The sequence below is a fragment of the Scyliorhinus torazame genome, chromosome 9 (genome assembly GCF_047496885.1).
Source record: "Scyliorhinus torazame isolate Kashiwa2021f chromosome 9, sScyTor2.1, whole genome shotgun sequence".
NCBI classification, from domain to species: domain Eukaryota; kingdom Metazoa; phylum Chordata; class Chondrichthyes; order Carcharhiniformes; family Scyliorhinidae; genus Scyliorhinus; species Scyliorhinus torazame.
Window position 1 is genome coordinate 50,371,910 of NC_092715.1, and position 19,284 is coordinate 50,391,193.

A 19,284-nucleotide genomic window follows, 5' to 3' on the forward strand; every position below is an offset into this window, starting at 1 on the left:
AAGCCTTGGGGCGGAGGACGGGGGGGCAGAAGATAAAGGCAGAGAGAACAACTTGTGAAGGGTCCTTCTTATGGACACATAGAATCCACCAAAAGGAGACTCCCCAACTTGCTCAACAGTAGCCCAAACAGTAGAAGCTACCCGGTTACCCGCCTTGCCTCCGCATTCTCTGTCGCACAGTGGAAAGGATCAGAGAATGACTTTTCAGAGAGACAGCATGGAAATGATGTGCCAAATAATCTCCATCTGTATCATGACCATGCAATGATTCTGTGAATTCATACATTTACTCTACCAATTGCAGCAGAGACAGAATGAGGCCTTTAAGTAGACATTAGCTGGTCACGTAAAGGCCTCATAAGGGCGACAGGTAAGTGGGCTGCATGATACCTTCCCTGCTGACCAGAATATGGTAGACAGGTCAGGGTAAGTGGGAAGGCTTGGGTAGGGCACCCACTTTATTTTATGAGCCATCTGCTTTTATAAATGCCAGTGCAAGGGTCATAAAATCCAGTCTCATGTGTCTCCTATGTGCCAGAAAGGTGTTGTAGCTGGTGGGTTGTAAATAGCTACACTATAAATTATTCATTTGCTTCTAAAATGAAAGGCAGATGAGGGCAAAGATGACTAATTAGCATTTTTACCTATATCGAGACTAATATGTTTCACATTGCCATGGGGAAGAGGACAGAAGATGTCATTTTTGAGATAAGATTACATACCTCCCTATAAATCAGTGAATCAGTTAAGAGTGCTCGGTGCAGACTCACTGGGCTGAATGGCCTCCTTCTTGAGTGGCACTGTGGTTAGCACTGCTGCATCACAGTGCCAGACCTGGGTTCGATTCCATCCTCGGGTGACTGTCTGTGTGGAGTTTGCACATTCTCCCAGTATCTGCATGGGTTTCCTCTGGGTGCTCCAGTTTCCTCCCACAGTCTACAGATGTGTGGGTTAGGTGAATTGGCCATGTTAAATTGCCCCTTAGTGTCCAATGGTTTGGTGGGGTTACGGGGAGAGTGGGGGATTGAGCCTAGGTAGGAAGCTCTTTAGAAAGGACGGTGCAGACATGATGGGCTGAATGGCTGTGCTGTAGGGATTCTGTTTTATGTTCTATTTATGGGGAACCCATTAGAAGCCGGTTATAACACTGCACTGCTAGCTGTAAGGACTGCAATTCCATTGTAACATGTATAAAAGAGAATGTTCCTGTCGGTAGTTTAAAGTATATGTTGCCAACAAAAAGAAAGTAGTGTTTAGTCAATGGTCCTTTTAGTCATTTGTTACAGTAAAATATATCTTGCCGTGTCACTCCTTCAGCTATTAAATGGAAGCTCAAATTTGTTTTAAAATTATATCATTATCTATGGAGATCCTAACAATGCGCACAAGAAATCAGTTTACATTGGACACTAAGGAATAACATCTTCAAACTGACAGTAGATTGTTTCTTGGAAAGCAGCACAGGTCCACATTAAGGGGCCAGTCTCACACTGCTTCAACTCTGTGTTGGCAGCAGTACAACTGGAAATGGTGCAAAACTAATTTTAAACAGTTCCACTTCAAAGCTTCTTTGGCATTAAAAAGGTAATTCTATATCTAATTAATGGCAAATCTGTGATTAGTCATCAAATGTAGCTTGACATATTTTACTCTGAGGAATTAAAAGAAACAAAAGATTTGCACTTGAGTAGCACCTTTCAAGACCGCGGGACATCCCAAAGCACATTACAGCCAATTTAAGGACTTTTGAGGTGTAGTCACTGTTGTGATGTAGGAAATGCGGTAGCCAATATGTGCACATCAAGCTCCCACCAGCAGCAATGTGATAAAGGCCAGATAATCTGTTTTTTAGTGAAGTTGATTGAATGATAAATATTGGTCAGGACATCAGGGATAATTCCCCTGCTTTTTTTTTGAATGAGTGTCATAGAAAGTTGTATGTTGAGCAGAGAGGCCGAGCATCTCAAAACCAGCACTATCGCAGTACTGCACTGGAGTGACAGCCTGGGTTTTTGTGCTCACGTCTCTCATGTGGAACTTGAACCACAAAATTCAGACTCAGAATTCTATTTGTTAAGCCACGGCCGACTCAACATTCCAAGCAAATCTCTGTTAAGTAAAACTGGGGTGGGGTGCTCAGGTAAGATAATACTGGTTTTATGCAATAGAATGAAATGGGTAACTTGAAAGAAATGTCAGCGTCATTAGAAAGGGCATGGAGCAGGATGCAAAATAGGCTGCTTCCTCAGTATTCCCCATTTTGCACTATCTCACAAAGGAGAAAGGAGGATCCCGCCAGAAGTACAATTTTGTTGATAAAACAGTACTGACAGTTGGCACTTTTCTCACCTGAATTCTCATGTTCATCTTTCTCAAAGTGTCATCCAATACTTTGGTGGCTTCTTTCCTCTGCTTTGACCAAGGGCCAAAATGATGACCTTCAACATCATTACGCTCATAGTACACTGCGGCCATCTCTGCTTTCCCCTGTCTAATCAGAGAAAAAAAGACCGTTAATCAATTCCTTAATCGGTGAAATCCAAGTTCCCATTCATACATTTTTATGTCATTTTTCGGGACGTTGCAACATTTTAAATGACTTGTGTTACTCCACCCTGGACTAGTGCATGGTCAATCCCAATCCCACTTGACCCGGAGTTGCAACACAACTGAACTTAACCAGTTAATTCTGAGAAAATACCCAAAGTCTTTGGCTGCCCAATAACTACGTTCACCAGGTTTGTAAATTTCAACACAATTTTTATTAACAACAATAACAATACTTAATCATGCAGTAAATGCAATTGGTTAACTATTATCTAATTCCTAACTTCCCTCTTTAACTCGCCCCATCCTCTACATCACACAAGACAGACAAACACAGAGGGGAAAGAAGGGTGTAAAATAATGATGAAAACAAATGGATCGGAGTCTTTGTTTCAGATGGACATCTTCCAGTACACCTTTCTTCAATCTAGGCCATCAGTTTGACGTTTTTGCTTTCAGTCTGCAATAATAATAGTAGCGTATTGTCACAAGTAGGCTTCAATGAAGCTACTGTGAAAAGCCCCTAGTCGCCACATTCCGGCGCCTGTTCGGGGAGGCCGGTATAGGAATTGAACCCGCGCTGCTGGCATTGTTCTGCATTACAAGCCAGCTGTTTAGCCCACTGTGCTAAACCAGCCTCTGATGGTTTTCAGTCGATTCATCCCAAGAACATCTCTGCAGGTTCAGAGCATAGCAACTATGCAGCACCTCTGGTGAAAGAGAGGGAGACTCTCACAACTGCTCCTCTCAGTGTCCAGGATCTGACGGTCACTTCCTTGGTTCTCTGAAAAGCACCCCACACAGGCAGGACCCAGTCACTAGTTATCAGCCAGAATATCGCTTTTGGCCAATTCGTTGGCTACCGGCCAGTCAATCAAGCAAATTCCTCTGATCTCTCGGGTGTCAAAACGTCCGAGTTCTGCTGTTCAAAAAGCTATATTTCCAGTCGCACAGTGTATTATTTTGGAACTTTTGAGCCCTTCACTTCCTCTGCTCGGCTTAAAGGTTATTCAACATCCATGGATCAAAAATGCTGATGACAAAGTAAAAGAAATGGGAAATAAAAGAATCAACAAAAAGGATCCCTGCACTTGTTATTGGAAATGCTTCAAGAATTGGAGGAATAGGCTGACCTACACATAGACATTTTTTAAACACCCTACAGCCTGCAACAACAGGTCCGTCTGGGAGTTTCACAATGCATAGAGAAAGGCACAGACCCGATCTAGCCATGGCTCAGTTGGAATTCTGACGTAACCGAGATCCATAAAGGAATATGTCCAAGAGTATTTCTTTTATAAATTTGGCAGCGTTCATTGAACTTGGGTTATTGAGATAACTTGCAATTCGTCATTTCTAGATTTGGAATTATTAAATCCTTCAATTAGTCATATTCTGGTTGCATGAGCCCTAAAGTTCCTGTTAACAGCCTCCTAGTATTTTTAAAAATGAATATTTGGAGTGAGCCTCCTGATTGCATAGTGGAACAGAGAACCACCATTAGGACTACTGAATCTCAATCTCCTTGGGTGTTCTGCCCAATTCCTACTGTAGCTCTTCATTCTTGGGATTATACTGCCGTGTCTTTATTTATTTATTAATTCATGGGATGTGGGCGTCGCTGGCTAGATCATCTTTTATTGTCTGACCCCAATTGCTCTTGAGAAGGTGCTGGTAATCTGCCTTCTTGAACCGCTGTGGTCCATGTGGTGTATGTACATCCCCAGTGCTGTTAGAGAGGGAATTCCAGGACTTTGCCTCAACAACAGTGAAGGAACGCTGATATAATTCCAAGTCAGGATGGTGTAGGGCTCGAAGTGGAACCTGCAGACACTGGTGTTTTCACACATCTGCCGCCCCTTTCCTTCTTGGTGGTAGAGGTCATGGATTTGGAGGGTGCCGTCGAAGGAGCTTTTGTAAGTTGCTCAGGGCGCTTTGTAGATGGTACACACTGTTGCTAATGTGCATCGGTGGTGGAGGGAGTGAATGCTTATGATCATGGTTCTTTGCCAATCAACCAATCAATCAGTGTTACTCTGCACAGTTTCTGAAACAACAGTTAACAGCTCTTAACCATCAATACATTTGATTTCCAAGGCTTAGCCCAACATTGACTCAGTTAGGGATGTTATTTTACAGAAATTCCGCAGGATTTAAGTTTGTCATAAATGAGGGTGAAACTTGGTTTGTTGAAGAACCCATGGACACCTTTCATATCCACCCTTCCACACAAACCTGGCAGAAAGTAGAACAGGTGGGATCGCATAATCCATTGGAAATCTCACTGACGCCTCCCATATTTGTTTCCCCTCCCCAATGCGAGCACTGCTACCATATAAATGAATTGCTGCTGGCAGAAGTGGGGCCTAAATAATTATTTGGCATCGGGAAAGCCATAGATTTGCATTCGGAAGCTGTTGTGAAATTTTCCTTTTCCTTTTTGTTCATTCCATGTGCTGCAGTAAGGTTAACCAATTGTACACCTCCCCCCCCCCCCCCCCCAAATGCACCATCAGTGCAGGGGTTCCTAGCAGCACTGAAAATAGCCAATGATGATGGGCATGGGTGCATCATGGAATCTGATATTATTGAGTTGTGGCGGGACATTAGCAAGCTCCTTAGGAGATTAAGACCAATATTCCCATTGGCAATGCAGTGTTGTTTTGTGTAATCATGACACTCGCTTCAAATAATCTTTTTTTTTAATTACTTTTCTTCCAATTGAGGCATACCTTCTGTAATGAATTGAGCAACATTCCCATGTGGGACTCTTAAGAACTGGGGAAAATTAAAGGTTTAAAAAATGAAATTGGGACAAAATAAAATTAAAAAGAAAGTTGATAAAGTCGGCTGTCTGAAGGAATTTTGATATGCGAATATGTGAGAAAAGCAAGTGTTTACCTATGTGACTAGAGGGAAACATTGGGATATAGAAGAGGTAACTTCAAAGTGGAGTGATAAGGAAATTGACACGTATATGCTAAACGTCGGATCCACAGGATGAGTAACTTCAAAGGGAAAGAATTATATAACCATAGCACAATAACTGGAGAAAGGGATACAGCAGCAGCTGCCATCACAGCCACACTTAGCTGCAGAAACAGTGTCCCGAAAACAAGTTATTGCTAAACCGGCAGCTGGTTTAGATCCAGAAGCCAAACTGGGAAGATTTTGCTTTCACTGAAACAGAAGACAGTTTTTCCAAATCTGGCCAAATAACCTGTGTGTGGTAATTATCTGTTGGATTTATCTCATAGAGTTATATAATACTGAAAGTTTTTTGGGAACAAGGGGCATCTCAGAGTTCAGGAAACGTAAATAGTTGGGAACCAAAGGGTAACTTCATGTAATACTGTGTGTACACATCGGTGTAATTAATGTATAGTCCTTTTTGTGTAAGAATCCTCCTTTTTAAACCTGCTTTGCCTCATGTATTCCCTTTAGTTTTCTGTTATTCTTTTCTATTATACCTTCTGTGCCAGGTTTGTAGCGATATAACAGGATGCCTCTGGAAACTGCTAAGCATTTTCTCCAGGTGGAAGACTTAACACTGGATTATTTGGCGGGGTTCCGTAAAGACCGGCTAATTGAATGAGCAGGGAAATTAAAACTGCTTATACCAACTAAAGCTATGAAGGCAGAGTTATTTGAAGCAAGTGCTAAACATATAAATTGGATAGAGGTGCTAGGGGCACAGGGGTGCCGAAGAGATAGTGCAGCATCAGGGATGTCTTCTGGTGGGGAAATGGAGCTGGAGAGAGTTTGGTTAAAGTTAGAGCATAAAAGGGATTTTTAAAAAATTCATTCATGGGATGTGGGCATCGCTGGCTGGGCCAGCATTTATTGCCTATTTCTGAGGACCTTTAAGAGTCAACCACATTGCTGTGGCTCTGGAGTCACATGTAGACCAGACCAGGTAAGGACGACAGATTTCCTTCGCTAAAGGACATTAGTGAACCAGATGGGTTTTTACAACAATCGACAATGGTTTCTTGGTTATCATTAGACCTTTAATTCCAGATTTTTATTGAATTCAAATTTACCATCTGCCATGGTGGGATTCGAACTCTGGTCCCCAGAACATTATTCCCCTAGTTCTATGGATAACTTGTCAATACCACTACGCCACTAACTCCCCTATTAAAAAGAACAGAAATGGAGATGAAGCAGAAAGAATTAGAGATAAAATAAAAGACAATGGAGAGAGAAGAAAGGGAAAAAGAAAAGGAAAGAGATTTCCAGCTTAGGGTACTGGAAAGGAGTGGAAAATTGCCAGAATGTAGATGGGAGCTTAGTCCTACAACGGAACTCAGTGGTGGTTAAATTCATACAGGCTTTCCAAATGCTCTTTAGGGCTTTCGAGAAAATCCCAATCCCAATGGAGAGGCCAAAAGAGAAGAAGACATTACCCCTGCAGAGTAAATTGATGGGGCGGGCACAGGAAGCTTATGCCGCCTTGTCAGAGCAGGAGTCTAAGGATTATGAGACGGTGAAAAAGGCTGACCTAGATGCATATGATTTGGTTCCTAAGGCATATAGGTAAAAATTTCAGATTTTAGAACCCTGCCAGGATAGAATTTGAAAGGGTTAAGCGGAACAATTTAAATAGATGGGTACGAGCATTGGGAGTTGAGACGACCTATTAGGCTCTACGACAGGTCATTCCCTTAGAGGAGTTTAAGAATTCCTTACCTTTTATAATAAGATCCCATGTTGAAGATCAGAGGGTACACACTGCAAGGCAAGCAGCAATTATGGCCGCCGATTATGAGCTAATCCATAAATTTAAACCTTTGTTCCATCACCCCCATAATTTTGAAAAGGATAAGTGGGAGAGTGAGAGGATGGCAGGTACCCCAGGTTTAGAATGGATAGCTGGGAAGGACCCGAGATCACCTCCTCAGACCAGAAAGGAAGGCAGTGGGGATGGAAGTGAGACTTGGAAACCGATGGAATTACCATTGCAAGAAGGTGGAACTTATTCATTCAGCATGTTGGAAGCTACAAGGAAGACCCATGGAATTTGTGGGGGTTCATAGGGAGGATTCCGAAAAGGGAGTGAAAGTGAAGAATACTATGGCAAGACTGTAGCTGGACTCAGGAGATCTGAGGTGAACACGGCTGTGAGTGCAGATGTGATGAATGAGGTGAATGAGAGATATATCGGTTTTGTGACTAAGGGGAAAGTGACACCATTTTCCTCGACAGAAGTAGTCAAACCCATAACAATTTTAAGAGACACAGGCTACTCAAACTCTTGTGCTGGAGAAGGACTTGATTTTGTGTTGGTATTGTATGTCTTACATACCTTGTAATGAAATGCCTGTGTCCTGATGTTTCATTCTTCTAGGAGGCAAGGTATGCAAGGATCTTCCTAATTAAACCTGGTTTCCCTCGTGTATTCCCTTTATTTTTCTGTTATTCTTTGCTATTATACCTTTTGTGCCTGGACAGTTGCTGAAGTTTATGCCTTTAAGATGTACTGCATTTTAAATTGTTAAACAAAACAGCCCTCCGCCCCTCCCCCCCACTATTTGGTCTGACCTCAAGACATCCCCGGTGAGTTGTGCTATTTGGTTTGGTCCAGTGAGGTTTTGTTTTGATGGGCTTGGCTGACAGCCAATTGGCTACTTTGATTAAAAGCAAATTACTGCAGATGCTGAAATCTGAAACAAAAGAGAAACTGCTGGAAAATCTCAGCAAGTCTGGCAGCATCTGTAGGGAGAGAAAAGAGCTAACGTTTCGAGTCCGATGACTCTTTGTCAAAGCTAACAGACAGAGAAAGTGGGAAATATTTATACTGTGGAGTGAGAATGAAAGATGAGTCACAGCCACAGAAACCCAGAGAAACTGGGTGCTAATAGCCACAGACACCAAGGGGAAAGAGTGCGAATGGCAGTCCCAAGAGAGGACAAAAGATGTAAAAGGTCAAACAGCAGGAAAACTAACATCAGAGGATGAACTGTAGGTGTGGGGCGAGGGGAGGAGAAAGGTGCAGGAAAGGTGGATAAGATTGAGGTGAAAAATTAAATGTATATTAAGAAAGAAAGAAATGGTAAAAGACAGTTAAAATGAAATGAAAACAAATGGGTCGAGGTGGGGCTGGTCATCTGAAGTTGTTGAATTCGATGTTCAGGCCGGAAGGTTAGCGTGCCTAACAGGAAGATGAGATGTTGTTCCTCCAGTTTGCGTTGCGCTTCACTGGAACATTGCAGCAGGCCAAGAACAGACATGTGGGCATGGGAGCAGGGTCTTTTGTTAAAATGGCAAGCAACAGGAAGGTCAGGGTCCTGAATCCGCACAGACCGAGGATGCTCAGCAAAGCGATAACCCAGTCTGCGTTTGGTCTCTCCGATATAGAGGAGACCACATTGGGAGCAGCGAATGCAGTAGACTAAATTGGAAGAGATGCAAGTGAAACGCTGCTTAACCTGGAATGAGTGTTTTGGGCCTGGGATGTTTCGCATGGAAGAGGTAAAGGGGCAGGTGTTACACCTTCTGTGATTGCATGGGAAGGTGCCATGGGTGATGGGAGAGGTACTGCGTATGGTGGAGGAGTGGACTAGATTGTCTCGGAGGGAACGGTCTCTGCGAATGCTGACAGAGGGAGTGAAGGGAAGATGTGTTTGGTGGTGGCGTCACACTGGAGTTGGCGAAAATGGCGGAGGATTATGCTTTGCATACAGAGGCTGGTGGGATGAAATGTGAGAACGAGGGGGACTCTATTCTTGTTCTGGGAGGGAGTGGAGGGGGTGAGGGTAGTGGTGCGGGAGATGGACCGCACACTGTTGAGGGCCCTGTCCACAACTGTAGGTGGGAAATCACGGTCGAGGAAGAAGGAACACATTTTTGAAGCACAATTTTGGAAAGTAGCATCATCGGAACAAATGCGACGGAGGCGAAGGAGTTGGCTACTTTGATTTCCCGGGATTTGACCAGCTCTCGACGATGATTAGTGATGAGTTCCGGAATGTTCTGCCGAAATCAGACAGGCTCCATTTTGTAGAGGGAAGTGAATTTTTTTTGATTAAGATGCTTGAAGAGCCACAGGTCTCATTTTCCTCTCTATCCTGAGGACTTCCCGAAGGTCCTGAAGAAAAGGCCTTTCTCTTTCTCTCCACAGCCAGTTAAACCTGCAGGAAGATCCAATCCAACTGGTGATTTTCAACACTCCTCGTCCTGAGAAGATAGCCGACTATAAAGATTTCAACAACAGAATAAGAACCCAACTCTCTGATCCCATATTTAATCGCTGTAATTTTACCCCTTTTCCTTCCTGTGTGTGTGCCTGTCTTGTTGTGTTCCGGGTAGAGGGTGGGATGGTCAAAGTGAAAAGTAATAGTTTAGCAGGCCATATTTCTAGTTTAATTATTGCATGTTTTAATTATTTTCTTGTTGTAAATTAACAGTTATTGTGTTTTTACTTACAAATCTGGTGCCTGTAAGTTATTGGGGCAGTCTAGGGCCAAACTCAAGCGGGAGAATCCAGCTAAGAAGGTTGTGCAGTGCTGGTCCAAGGAGACAGAGGAGTTCTTATGTGACTGCTTAGAGACAGTGGACTGGTCCATATTTAAGAACTCAGCGACCAACTTAAATGAGTATGCCACCACCTTCACAGACTTCATCAGCAAATGTGTGGACGACTGCATGCCAAAGAAAGCAGTACGTACGTTCCCCAACCGGAAACCATGGCTCAATCGCGAGATTGACTCCCTACTGAAGGACAGATGTGAGGCGTTCAAGACAGATGATCCTGACCTGTACAAGAAATCCAGGTATGACCTCCGCAAAGCCATCTGAGATGCCAAGAGAAAATATCAAATCAAGCTAGAGTCACAGACAGACTCTCGGCGGTTGTGGCAAGGACTAAACAACATAAAGGGCTTCAAAGCGAACAGTATCTCTGGCAGCAGCGCACCCCTCCCCGATGAACTCAATGCATTCTATGCTCGGTTCGAGCAGGTAACCAACAATCCGCTGTCAAGTGCCCCAGCAGCCCATAATTCACCTATACCCACCATCACAGCTTCCGAAGTCAGATCGGCCTTCCTGAAAGTGAACCCTCGGAAAGCGACGGGCCCGGACGGGATCCCTGGTCGTGCACTCAGAGCCTGCGCGGACCAGCTGGCAGAGATATTCGCTGACATCTTTAACCTGTTCCTACTCCACTCCGAGGTCCGCACCTGCTTCAAGAAGACCACCATCATACCGGTACCAAAGAAGAACCAGGCAACGTGCCTCAATGACTATCGTCCAGTGGCCCAGTCATAATGCAGTGCTTCGAGAGGTTGATCATTAAGCGCATCACCCCCATACTCCCAGAACGCCTTGATCCACTGCAATTCGCACACTGCTGCAACCGGTCCACATCAGACGCCCTTTCCCTGGCCCTACACTCATCCCAAGAGCATCTCGAAAACAAGGATTCCTACATCAGACTCCTATTTATTGACTACAGCTCCGCCTTCAACACCATAATCCCAGCCAAGCTCATATCAAAGCTCCAAAACCTAGGACTTGGCTCCCCACTCTGCAACTGGATCCTCGGTTTTCTGACCAACAGACCACAATCAGTAAGAATGAACAACAACACCTCCTCCACAATAGTTCTCAACACCGGGGCCCCGCAACCTGCATACTTAGCCCCCTACTCTACTCCCTGTACACACACGACTGCTTGGCAAAATGTGGTTCCAACTCCATCTACAAGTTTGCTGACGATACGACCATAGTGGGCCAGATCTCGAATAAAGACAAGTCAGAATACAGGAGGGAGATGGAGAACCTAGTGGAGTGGTGCAGCGACAACAATCTATCCCTCAATGCCAGCAAAATTAAAGAGCTGGTAATTGACTTCAGGAAGCAAAGTACTGGCCACACCTCTGTCAGTATCAACGAGGCCGAGGTGGAGATGGTTAGCAGTTTCAAATTCCTACGGGTGCACATCTCCAAAAATCTGTCCTGGTCCACCCACGTCGACGCTACCACCAAGAAAGCACAACAGCGCCTATACTTCCTCAGGAAACTAAGGAAATTCGGCATGTACACATTAACCCTTACCAACTTTTACAGATGCACCATAGAAAGCATCCTATCGGGCTGCATCACAGCCTGGTATGGCAACTGCTCGGCCCAGGACCGCAAGAAACTTCAGAGAGTCGTGAACACCGCCCAGTCCATCACATGAACCTGCCTCCCATCCATTGACTCCATCTACACCTCCCGCTGCCTGGGAAAAGCGGGCAGTATAATCAAAGATCCCTCCCACCCGGCTTACTCACTCTTCCAACTTCTTCCATCGGGCAGGAGATACAGAAGTCTGAGAACACGCACGAACAGACTCAAAAACAGCTTCTTCCCCACTGTCACCAGACTCCTAAATGACCCTCTTATGGAGTGACCTCATTAACACTACACCCTGTATGCTTCATCCGATGCCAGTGCTTATGTAGTTACATTGTATATGTTGTGTTGCCCTATTATGTATTTTCTTTTATTTCCTTTTCATGTGAAATGAAATGAAAATCGCTTATTGTCACAAGTAGGCTTCAAATGAAGTTACTGTGAAAAGCCCCTAGTCGCCACATTCCAGCGCCTGTTCGGGGAGGCTGGTACGGGAATTGAAACGTGATGCTGGCCTGCCTTGGTCTGCTTTAAAAGCCAGCGATTTAGCCCAGTGTGCTAAACCAGCCCCATTTAATGACAATAAACAAATCCAATCCAAAGATCTCAAAATCTTTTTCCAGAATTATTGGAGAGTGAGGAAAGTGTGGAATTAAGTCAGGAGGTGTATGATTAAAATTAAGGTGGCTGAAACATGACTCTAGCCATGGCTAAGACATGTTTGGGAGTAAACAATATAACCATGGAAAGTCTGAGAAGTTTACTAAAGTTAAATTGATGGAATTGGTTAACATATTAAAATTAGGATTACCTACTAGGATTAATAAAGCTGAGGTAATTGAAAGAATAGCGAAGCATTTAAATGTAGAAGAGTTGTCATATAGACCAAGGGCGGGATTCTCCGATTGCCGACACCAAAATCGTGTTCGGTGATTGGCCGGAGAATCCGTTTTATGCCAAAATCGGGGGCGGCGCGTTTTTGTATGCTCCGCCCCCTCAAAAACGGCATCATCACTGAGTACACCGCACGCCGTTGGGACGGCCTCAGGGCGACACCTGAGGCCCTCCCCCAATGCTCCACCTCTGATGGGCCAACTTCCCGACAGCGTCGGTCGCGTGTGCTCACAGTTTTCGGGGACCTCCCGTGGCGGCTGCGGACTGTGTCCTGCGCCGCCACAGTCGGGTGGAGGGGGGAGCTGATCCACTGGCCGGGGGGGCTTCGTCGAGGATTGGAGGGTTGTGATGGGGGTTACAAGGGGGCATCATCTGGCAGGTCACCGTCGTGCGCATGCGTGGTCACCGACCCGACAATTCTCCATCTGTATCGGCAGGTGAAGCTGGGGGTTTTACATGATGCGGCTGTTAGCCCTCCACTGGGCAGAGCATCGTGCGGGGGCACCGCCGACTTTTTGGTCGTAAGACTAGACACATGTTCCAGACATAACCTCAAAATCGGAGAATACAGCCCAAAGTATTTTGAAAAGTGAGGAGATTTAATTACTAAAATTTAATTACAAGTGAAGCAATTAGAAATGCAGGAAAAAGATGAACAGAACGAAATAGGAATGAAGAAATTAGATATGCAGTAAAAAGAAAAAGAAATGGAAATGAAAAATCGTGAACTAGAGATGCAGTAAAACCAAACGAAAAGAAAAGAAAGGAAAAAGAAAGAGATACAACTTTTCTTTTCTTGGGCGAAATTCTCCCCCAACGGCGGGATGTCCGCCGACTGGCGCCAAAGCCGGCGCCAATCAGACGGGCATCGCGCCGGCCCAAAGGTGCGGAAGGCTCCGCATCTTTGGTGGCCTAGCCCCAACATTGAGGGGCTAGGCCGACGCCGGAGGGATTTCCGCCCCGCCAGCTGGCAGAAATGGCGTTTGTTTCCCCGCCAGCTGGCGCGGAAATGCGGCGCATGCGCGGGAGCGTCAGCGGCCGCTGTCAGTTTCCCGCGCATGCGCAGTGGGGAGAGTCTCTTCCGCCTCCGCCATGGTGGAGGCCGTAGCGGAGGCGGAAGGGAAAGAGTGCCCCCACGGCACAGGCCCGCCCGCGGATCGGTGGGCCCCGATCGCGGGCCAGGCCACCGTGGGGGCACCCCCCGGGGTCAGATCGCCCCGCGGCCCCCCCAGGACCCCGGAGCCCGCCCACGCCGCCTGGTCCTGCGGGTAAATACCAGGTTTGATTTACGCCGGCGGGACAGGCAATTCCTGGGCGGGACTTCGGCCCATCCAGGCCGGAGAATCCAGCGGGGGGGTCCCGCCAACCGGCGCGGCCCGATTCCCGCCCCCGCCCAATCTCCGGGAGCGGAGACTTCGGCGGGGGCGGGGGCAGGATTCACGGCGGCCAACGGCCATTCTCCGACCCGGCGGGGGTCGGAGAATGACGCCCCCAATTATTTTTTTCCAATTAAGGGGCAATTTAGCGTGGCCCATCCACCTAACCTGCACATCTTTGAGTTGTGGGGGTGAGACCCACGCAGACACAGGGAGAATGTGTAAACTCCACACGGACAGTGACCCGGGCCAGGATCAATCCCGGGTCCTCAGTGCCGTAGGCAGCTGTGCTAACCACTGTGCCACCGTGCCGCCCCCAAAGATGGAGCTTTTCAAAAGGAAAATGAAATAAGGAAACTTGACGTAGAAATAGGAAAGATTAGCAAGGGAAGATGGGGAAAAGGAGAAAGAGTATTTCAACTTAAAATTCTGGAAGTTAAAACAGAGACACCAGAGCAGGGTGAGGAAGGACGTAGAACCAGATATGAGCCTAGTGGGGAGCTGTTTAGATTTGTACAGGCACTCCCAAAATTTGATGAAAAGGGTGTCGAGGCATTCATGAATTAATTTGAGAAAATAGCAAGACAAATAAAATGGTGGCAAGGTTTCTGGATGCTGCTCTTACAGGGTAAACCTGTCGGTAGAGCTAGTGAGGTCTATTGTGTCTTTGTCAGAGGAAAGGTCTCGGAGTATGATACAGTGAATGAAGAAAGCGATATTGAATGAACAAAACAAAGAAAAAAGAAAAGTAGAGCACAGAAACAGGCCCTTCGGCCCTCCAAGCCTGTGCCGACCATGCTGCCCGTCTAAGCTAAAATCTTCTGCACTTCCGGGGTCCGTATCTCTTTTTGATGAAATAACCTCCCCTCATCTCTATCCTATCTAATCCCTTCATAACTTTATATGTTTCTATAAGATTCCCCCCGCATCCTTCTAAATTCCAACGAGTACAGTCCTAGTCTACTCAACCTCTCCTCGTAATCCAACCCCTTTAGCTCTGGGATTAACCTAGTGAATCTCCTCTGCACACCCTCCAGCGCCAGTACGTCCTTTCTCAGGTAAGGAGACCAAAACTGATCACAATACTCCAGGTGTGGCCTCACTAACACCTTATACAATTGCAGCAGAACCTCCCTAGTCTTAAACTCCATCCCTCTAGCAAAGAAGAACAAAACTCCATTTGCCTTCTTAATCACCTGTTACTGTAAACCAACTTTTTGCAACTCATGCACGAGCACGCCCAGGTCTCTCTGCACAGCAGCATGTTTTAATATTTTATCATTTAAACACTAATTAACATAGGTGGAAGATATAGGAGGGATATCAGAGGTAGGTTCTTTACCCAGAGAGTAGTGGGGGCATGGAATGCACTGCCTGTGGAAGTAGTTGAGTCGGAAACATTAGGGACCTTCAAGCAGCTATTGGATAGGTACATGGATTACGATAAAATTATATAGTGTAGATTTATTTGTTCTCAAGGGCAGCACGGTAGCATTGTGGATAGCACAATTGCTTCACAGCTCCAGGGTCCCAGGTTTGATTCCGGCTTGGGTCACTGTCTGTGCGGAGTCTGCACGTCCTCCCCGTGTCTGCGTGGGTTTCCTCCGGGTGCTCCGGTTTCCTCCCACAGTCCAAAGATGTGCGGGTTAGGTGAATTGGCCAATGATAAATTGCCCTTAATGTCCAAATTGCCCTTGGTGTTGGGTGGAGGTGTTGAGTTTGGGTAGGGTGCTCTTTCCAAGAGCCGGTGCAGACTCAAAGGGCCGAATGGCCTCCTTCTGCACTGTAAATTCAATGATAATCTATGATTAATCTAGGACAAAGGTTCGGCACAACATCGTGAGCCAAAGGGCCTGTTCTGTGCTGTATTTTCTATGTTCTATGTTCTAATCCCTTTTGCTGTTATTCCTACCAAAATGGATAACCTCACATTTGTCAACATTGTATTCCATCTGCCAGACCCTAGCCCATTCACTTAGCCTATCCAAATCCCTCTGCAGACTTCCGGTATCCTCTGCACTTTTTGCTTTATCACTCATCTCAGTGTCGTCTTGGACACATTGCACTTGCTCCCCAACTCCAAATCATCTATGTAAATTGGGAACAATTGTGGGCCCAACACTGATCCCTGAGGGACACCACTAGCTACTGATTGCCAACCAGAGAAACACCCATTAATCCCCACTCTTTGCTTTCTGTTAATTAACCAATCCTCTATCCATGCTACTACGTTACCCTTAATGCCATGCATCTTTATCTTATGCAGCAACCTTTTGTGTGGCACCTTGTCAAAAGCTTTCTGGAAATCCAGATATGCCACATCCATTGGCTCCCCGTTATCTACCGCACTGGTAATGTCCTCAAAAAATTCCACTAAATTAGTTAGGCACGACCTGCCCTTTATGAATCCATTGTCTGCCCAATGGGACAATTTCCATCCAGATGCCTCGCTATTTCTTCCTTGATGATAGATTCCAGCATCTTCCCTACTACCGAAGTTAAGCTAACTGGCCTATAATTACCCGCTTTCTGCCTACCTCCTTTTTTAAACAGTGGTGTCACGTTTGCTAATTTCCAATCCGCCGGGACCACCCCAGAGTCTAGAGAATTTTGGTAAATTATCACTAGTGCATTTGCAATTTTTCTAGCCATCTCTTTTAGCACTCTGGGATGCATTCCATCAGGGCCAGGAGACTTGTCTACCTTTCGCCCCATTAGCTTGCCCATCACTACCTCCTTAGTGATAACAATCAACAATGGGGAAAGATACTATAATTTGAAGAGATACATGAGTAAGTGACATTGTGGGATAAAGATATTTGTTGTCCAGAAGGGATATTGAAGGGAAAGGTTCTGGTTAGCAGTATTCACAGCAAGACAAAAGAATTACCCTCATGAAAATAAACGCAAGGAACAGCTTGAAGGTGGAAGAAGTGGTTGCAGGGATTCAATTCATTCGAATGAATTATATGGCTGGATCACAAATAGTAATGATGCTTAATGTGGTAGAAAATCAAGCTGCAGAAAAATTGCAAATGGGCCATCCTGGGGGGTTTCCTGATTCTGTGGTGACGGGATCACAGGCACAGAAGATGGGAAAAGACAAAGAGGAGTTAAGTGCGCAGTATGAGAAAAGTGAGATAAGATTATCTGATACTATCTTTAGTAAGCTGAATGAAGATAGAAAACACAACGGGAAAGAAACAAAGAACAAAGAAATGTACAGCACAGGAACAGGCCCTTCGGCCCTCCAAGCCCGTGCCGACCATGCTGCCCGACTAAACTACAATCTTCTACACTTCCTGGGTCCGTATCCCTCTATTCCCATCCTATTCATGTATTTGTCAAGATGCCCCTTAAATGTCACTATCGTCCCTGCTTCCACCACCTCCTCCGGTAGCGAGTTCCAGGCACCCACTACCCTCTGTGTAAAAAACTTGCCTCATACATCTACTCTAAACCTTGCCCCTCTCACCTTAAACCTATGCCCCCTAGTAATTGACCCCTCTACCCCGGGGAAAAGCCTCTGACTATCCACTCTGTCTATGCCCCTCATAATTTTGTAGACCTTTTTCAGGTCGCCCCTCAACCTCCTTCGTTCCAGTGAGAACAAACCGAGTTTATTCAACCGCACGTCATAGCTAATGCCCTCCATACCAGGCAACATTCTGGTAAATCTCTTCTGCACCCTCTTTAAAGCCTCCACATCCTTCTGGTAGTGTGGCGACCAGAATTGAACACTATACTCCAAGTGTGGCCTAACTAAGGTTCTATACAGCTGCAACATGACTTGCCAATTCTTATACTCAATGCCCCGGCCAATGAAGGCAAGCATGCCGTATGGCCTCTTGACTACCTTCTCCACCTGTGTTGCCCCTTTCAGTGAACTGTGGACCTGTACTCCTAGATCTGTTTGACTTTCAATACTCGAGGGTTCTACCATTCACTGTATATTCCCTACCTGCATTAGACCTTCCAAAATGCATTACTTCACATTTGTCCGGATTAAACTCCATCTGCCATCTCTCCGCCCAAGTCTCCAAACAATCTAAATCCTGCTGTATCCTCTGACAGTCCTCATCGCTATCCGCAATTCCACCAACCTTTGTGTCGTCTGCAAACTTACTAATCAGACCAGTTACATTTTCCTCCAAATCATTTATATATACTACAAACAGCAAAGGTCCCAGCACTGATCCCTTTGGAACACCACTGGTCACAGCCCTCCAATTAGAAAAGCATCCTTCCATTGCTACTCTCTGCCTTCTATGACCTAGCCAGTTCTGTATCCACCTTGCCAGCTCACCACTGATCCCGTGTGACTTCACCTTTTGTACTAGTCTACCATGAGGGACCTTGTCAAAGGCCTTACTGAAGTCCATATAGACAACATCCACTGCCCTACCTGCATCAATCATCTTAGTGACCTCCTCGAAAAACTCTATCAACTCTAACAAATGTGTTTAGCTCAAAGAGATTGATAGAATTAAAGTAGAGTGATTCCAAATTAAAGGCCATGATGTGGAGATGCCGGTGTTGGACTGGGGTGAGCACAGTAAGAAGTCTTACAACACCAGGTTAAAGTCCACCAGGTTTGTTTCAAACACTCGCTTTCGGAGCACTGAGGAAGGAGCAGTGCTCCGAAAGCTAGTGTTTGAAACAAACCTGTTGGACTTTAACTTGGTGTTGTAAGACTTCTTACTGTCGAAATTAAAAGAAATCTATCAAACGGCTTACTCAGAATTGGAGGTTCAGTGTATTCCTGACTGTTATTATGTAAAAGATTGCATTGAAAAAATATATATTTTGATTCGGGTTTTTCATATTTCATTGCAAACTTTACATGGCCAGACATCGGCAAAACATGTATTTACAATAATTTACATACATTGTGGTTCAGGCATTAATTTGCCAGCAACCTGTCTTTGCTGTTATCTTCTCTTCTGCCTGTCTCCGGTTGAAAATGAAAAAAATGAAAATCGCTTATTGTCACAAGTAGGTACAGGAATTGAACCCGCGCTGCTGGCATTGTTCTGCTTTACAAGCCAGCTGTTCAACCCACTGTGCTAAACCAGCCCCTAATAATCACTTATTGTCACAAGTAGGCTTCAATGAAGTTACTGTGAAAAGCCCCTAGTCGCCACATTCCGGTGCCTGTTCGGGGAGGCCGGTAGGGGAATTGAACCCGTGCTGCTGGCATTGTTCTGTATTACAAGCCAGCTGTTTAGCCCACGGTGCTAAACTGGCCCTTATTCTTCTTTGGGTGGATTTGTACCCGCCTCCCATTCCCAATGTGTCCTCCCCCCTTCCTTTCTATTCCATATTCCACTGGTTGTTTCCACTG

At 45.5% G+C, this 19,284-nt stretch overlaps 1 protein-coding gene across 2 annotated transcripts in view; it reads right to left on the reverse strand.

Moving 5' to 3' along the window:
* Nucleotides 1-19,284, reverse strand: part of enpp6 (ectonucleotide pyrophosphatase/phosphodiesterase 6) — a 111,014-nt gene that overhangs the window by 40,323 nt on the left and 51,407 nt on the right. For both annotated transcript variants that reach the window (XM_072515863.1, XM_072515862.1), the window contains one exon: nt 2,350-2,491. In XM_072515863.1, the coding sequence (XP_072371964.1) occupies nt 2,350-2,491 (142 nt within the window). The remainder of the gene's footprint in view (nt 1-2,349; nt 2,492-19,284) is intronic.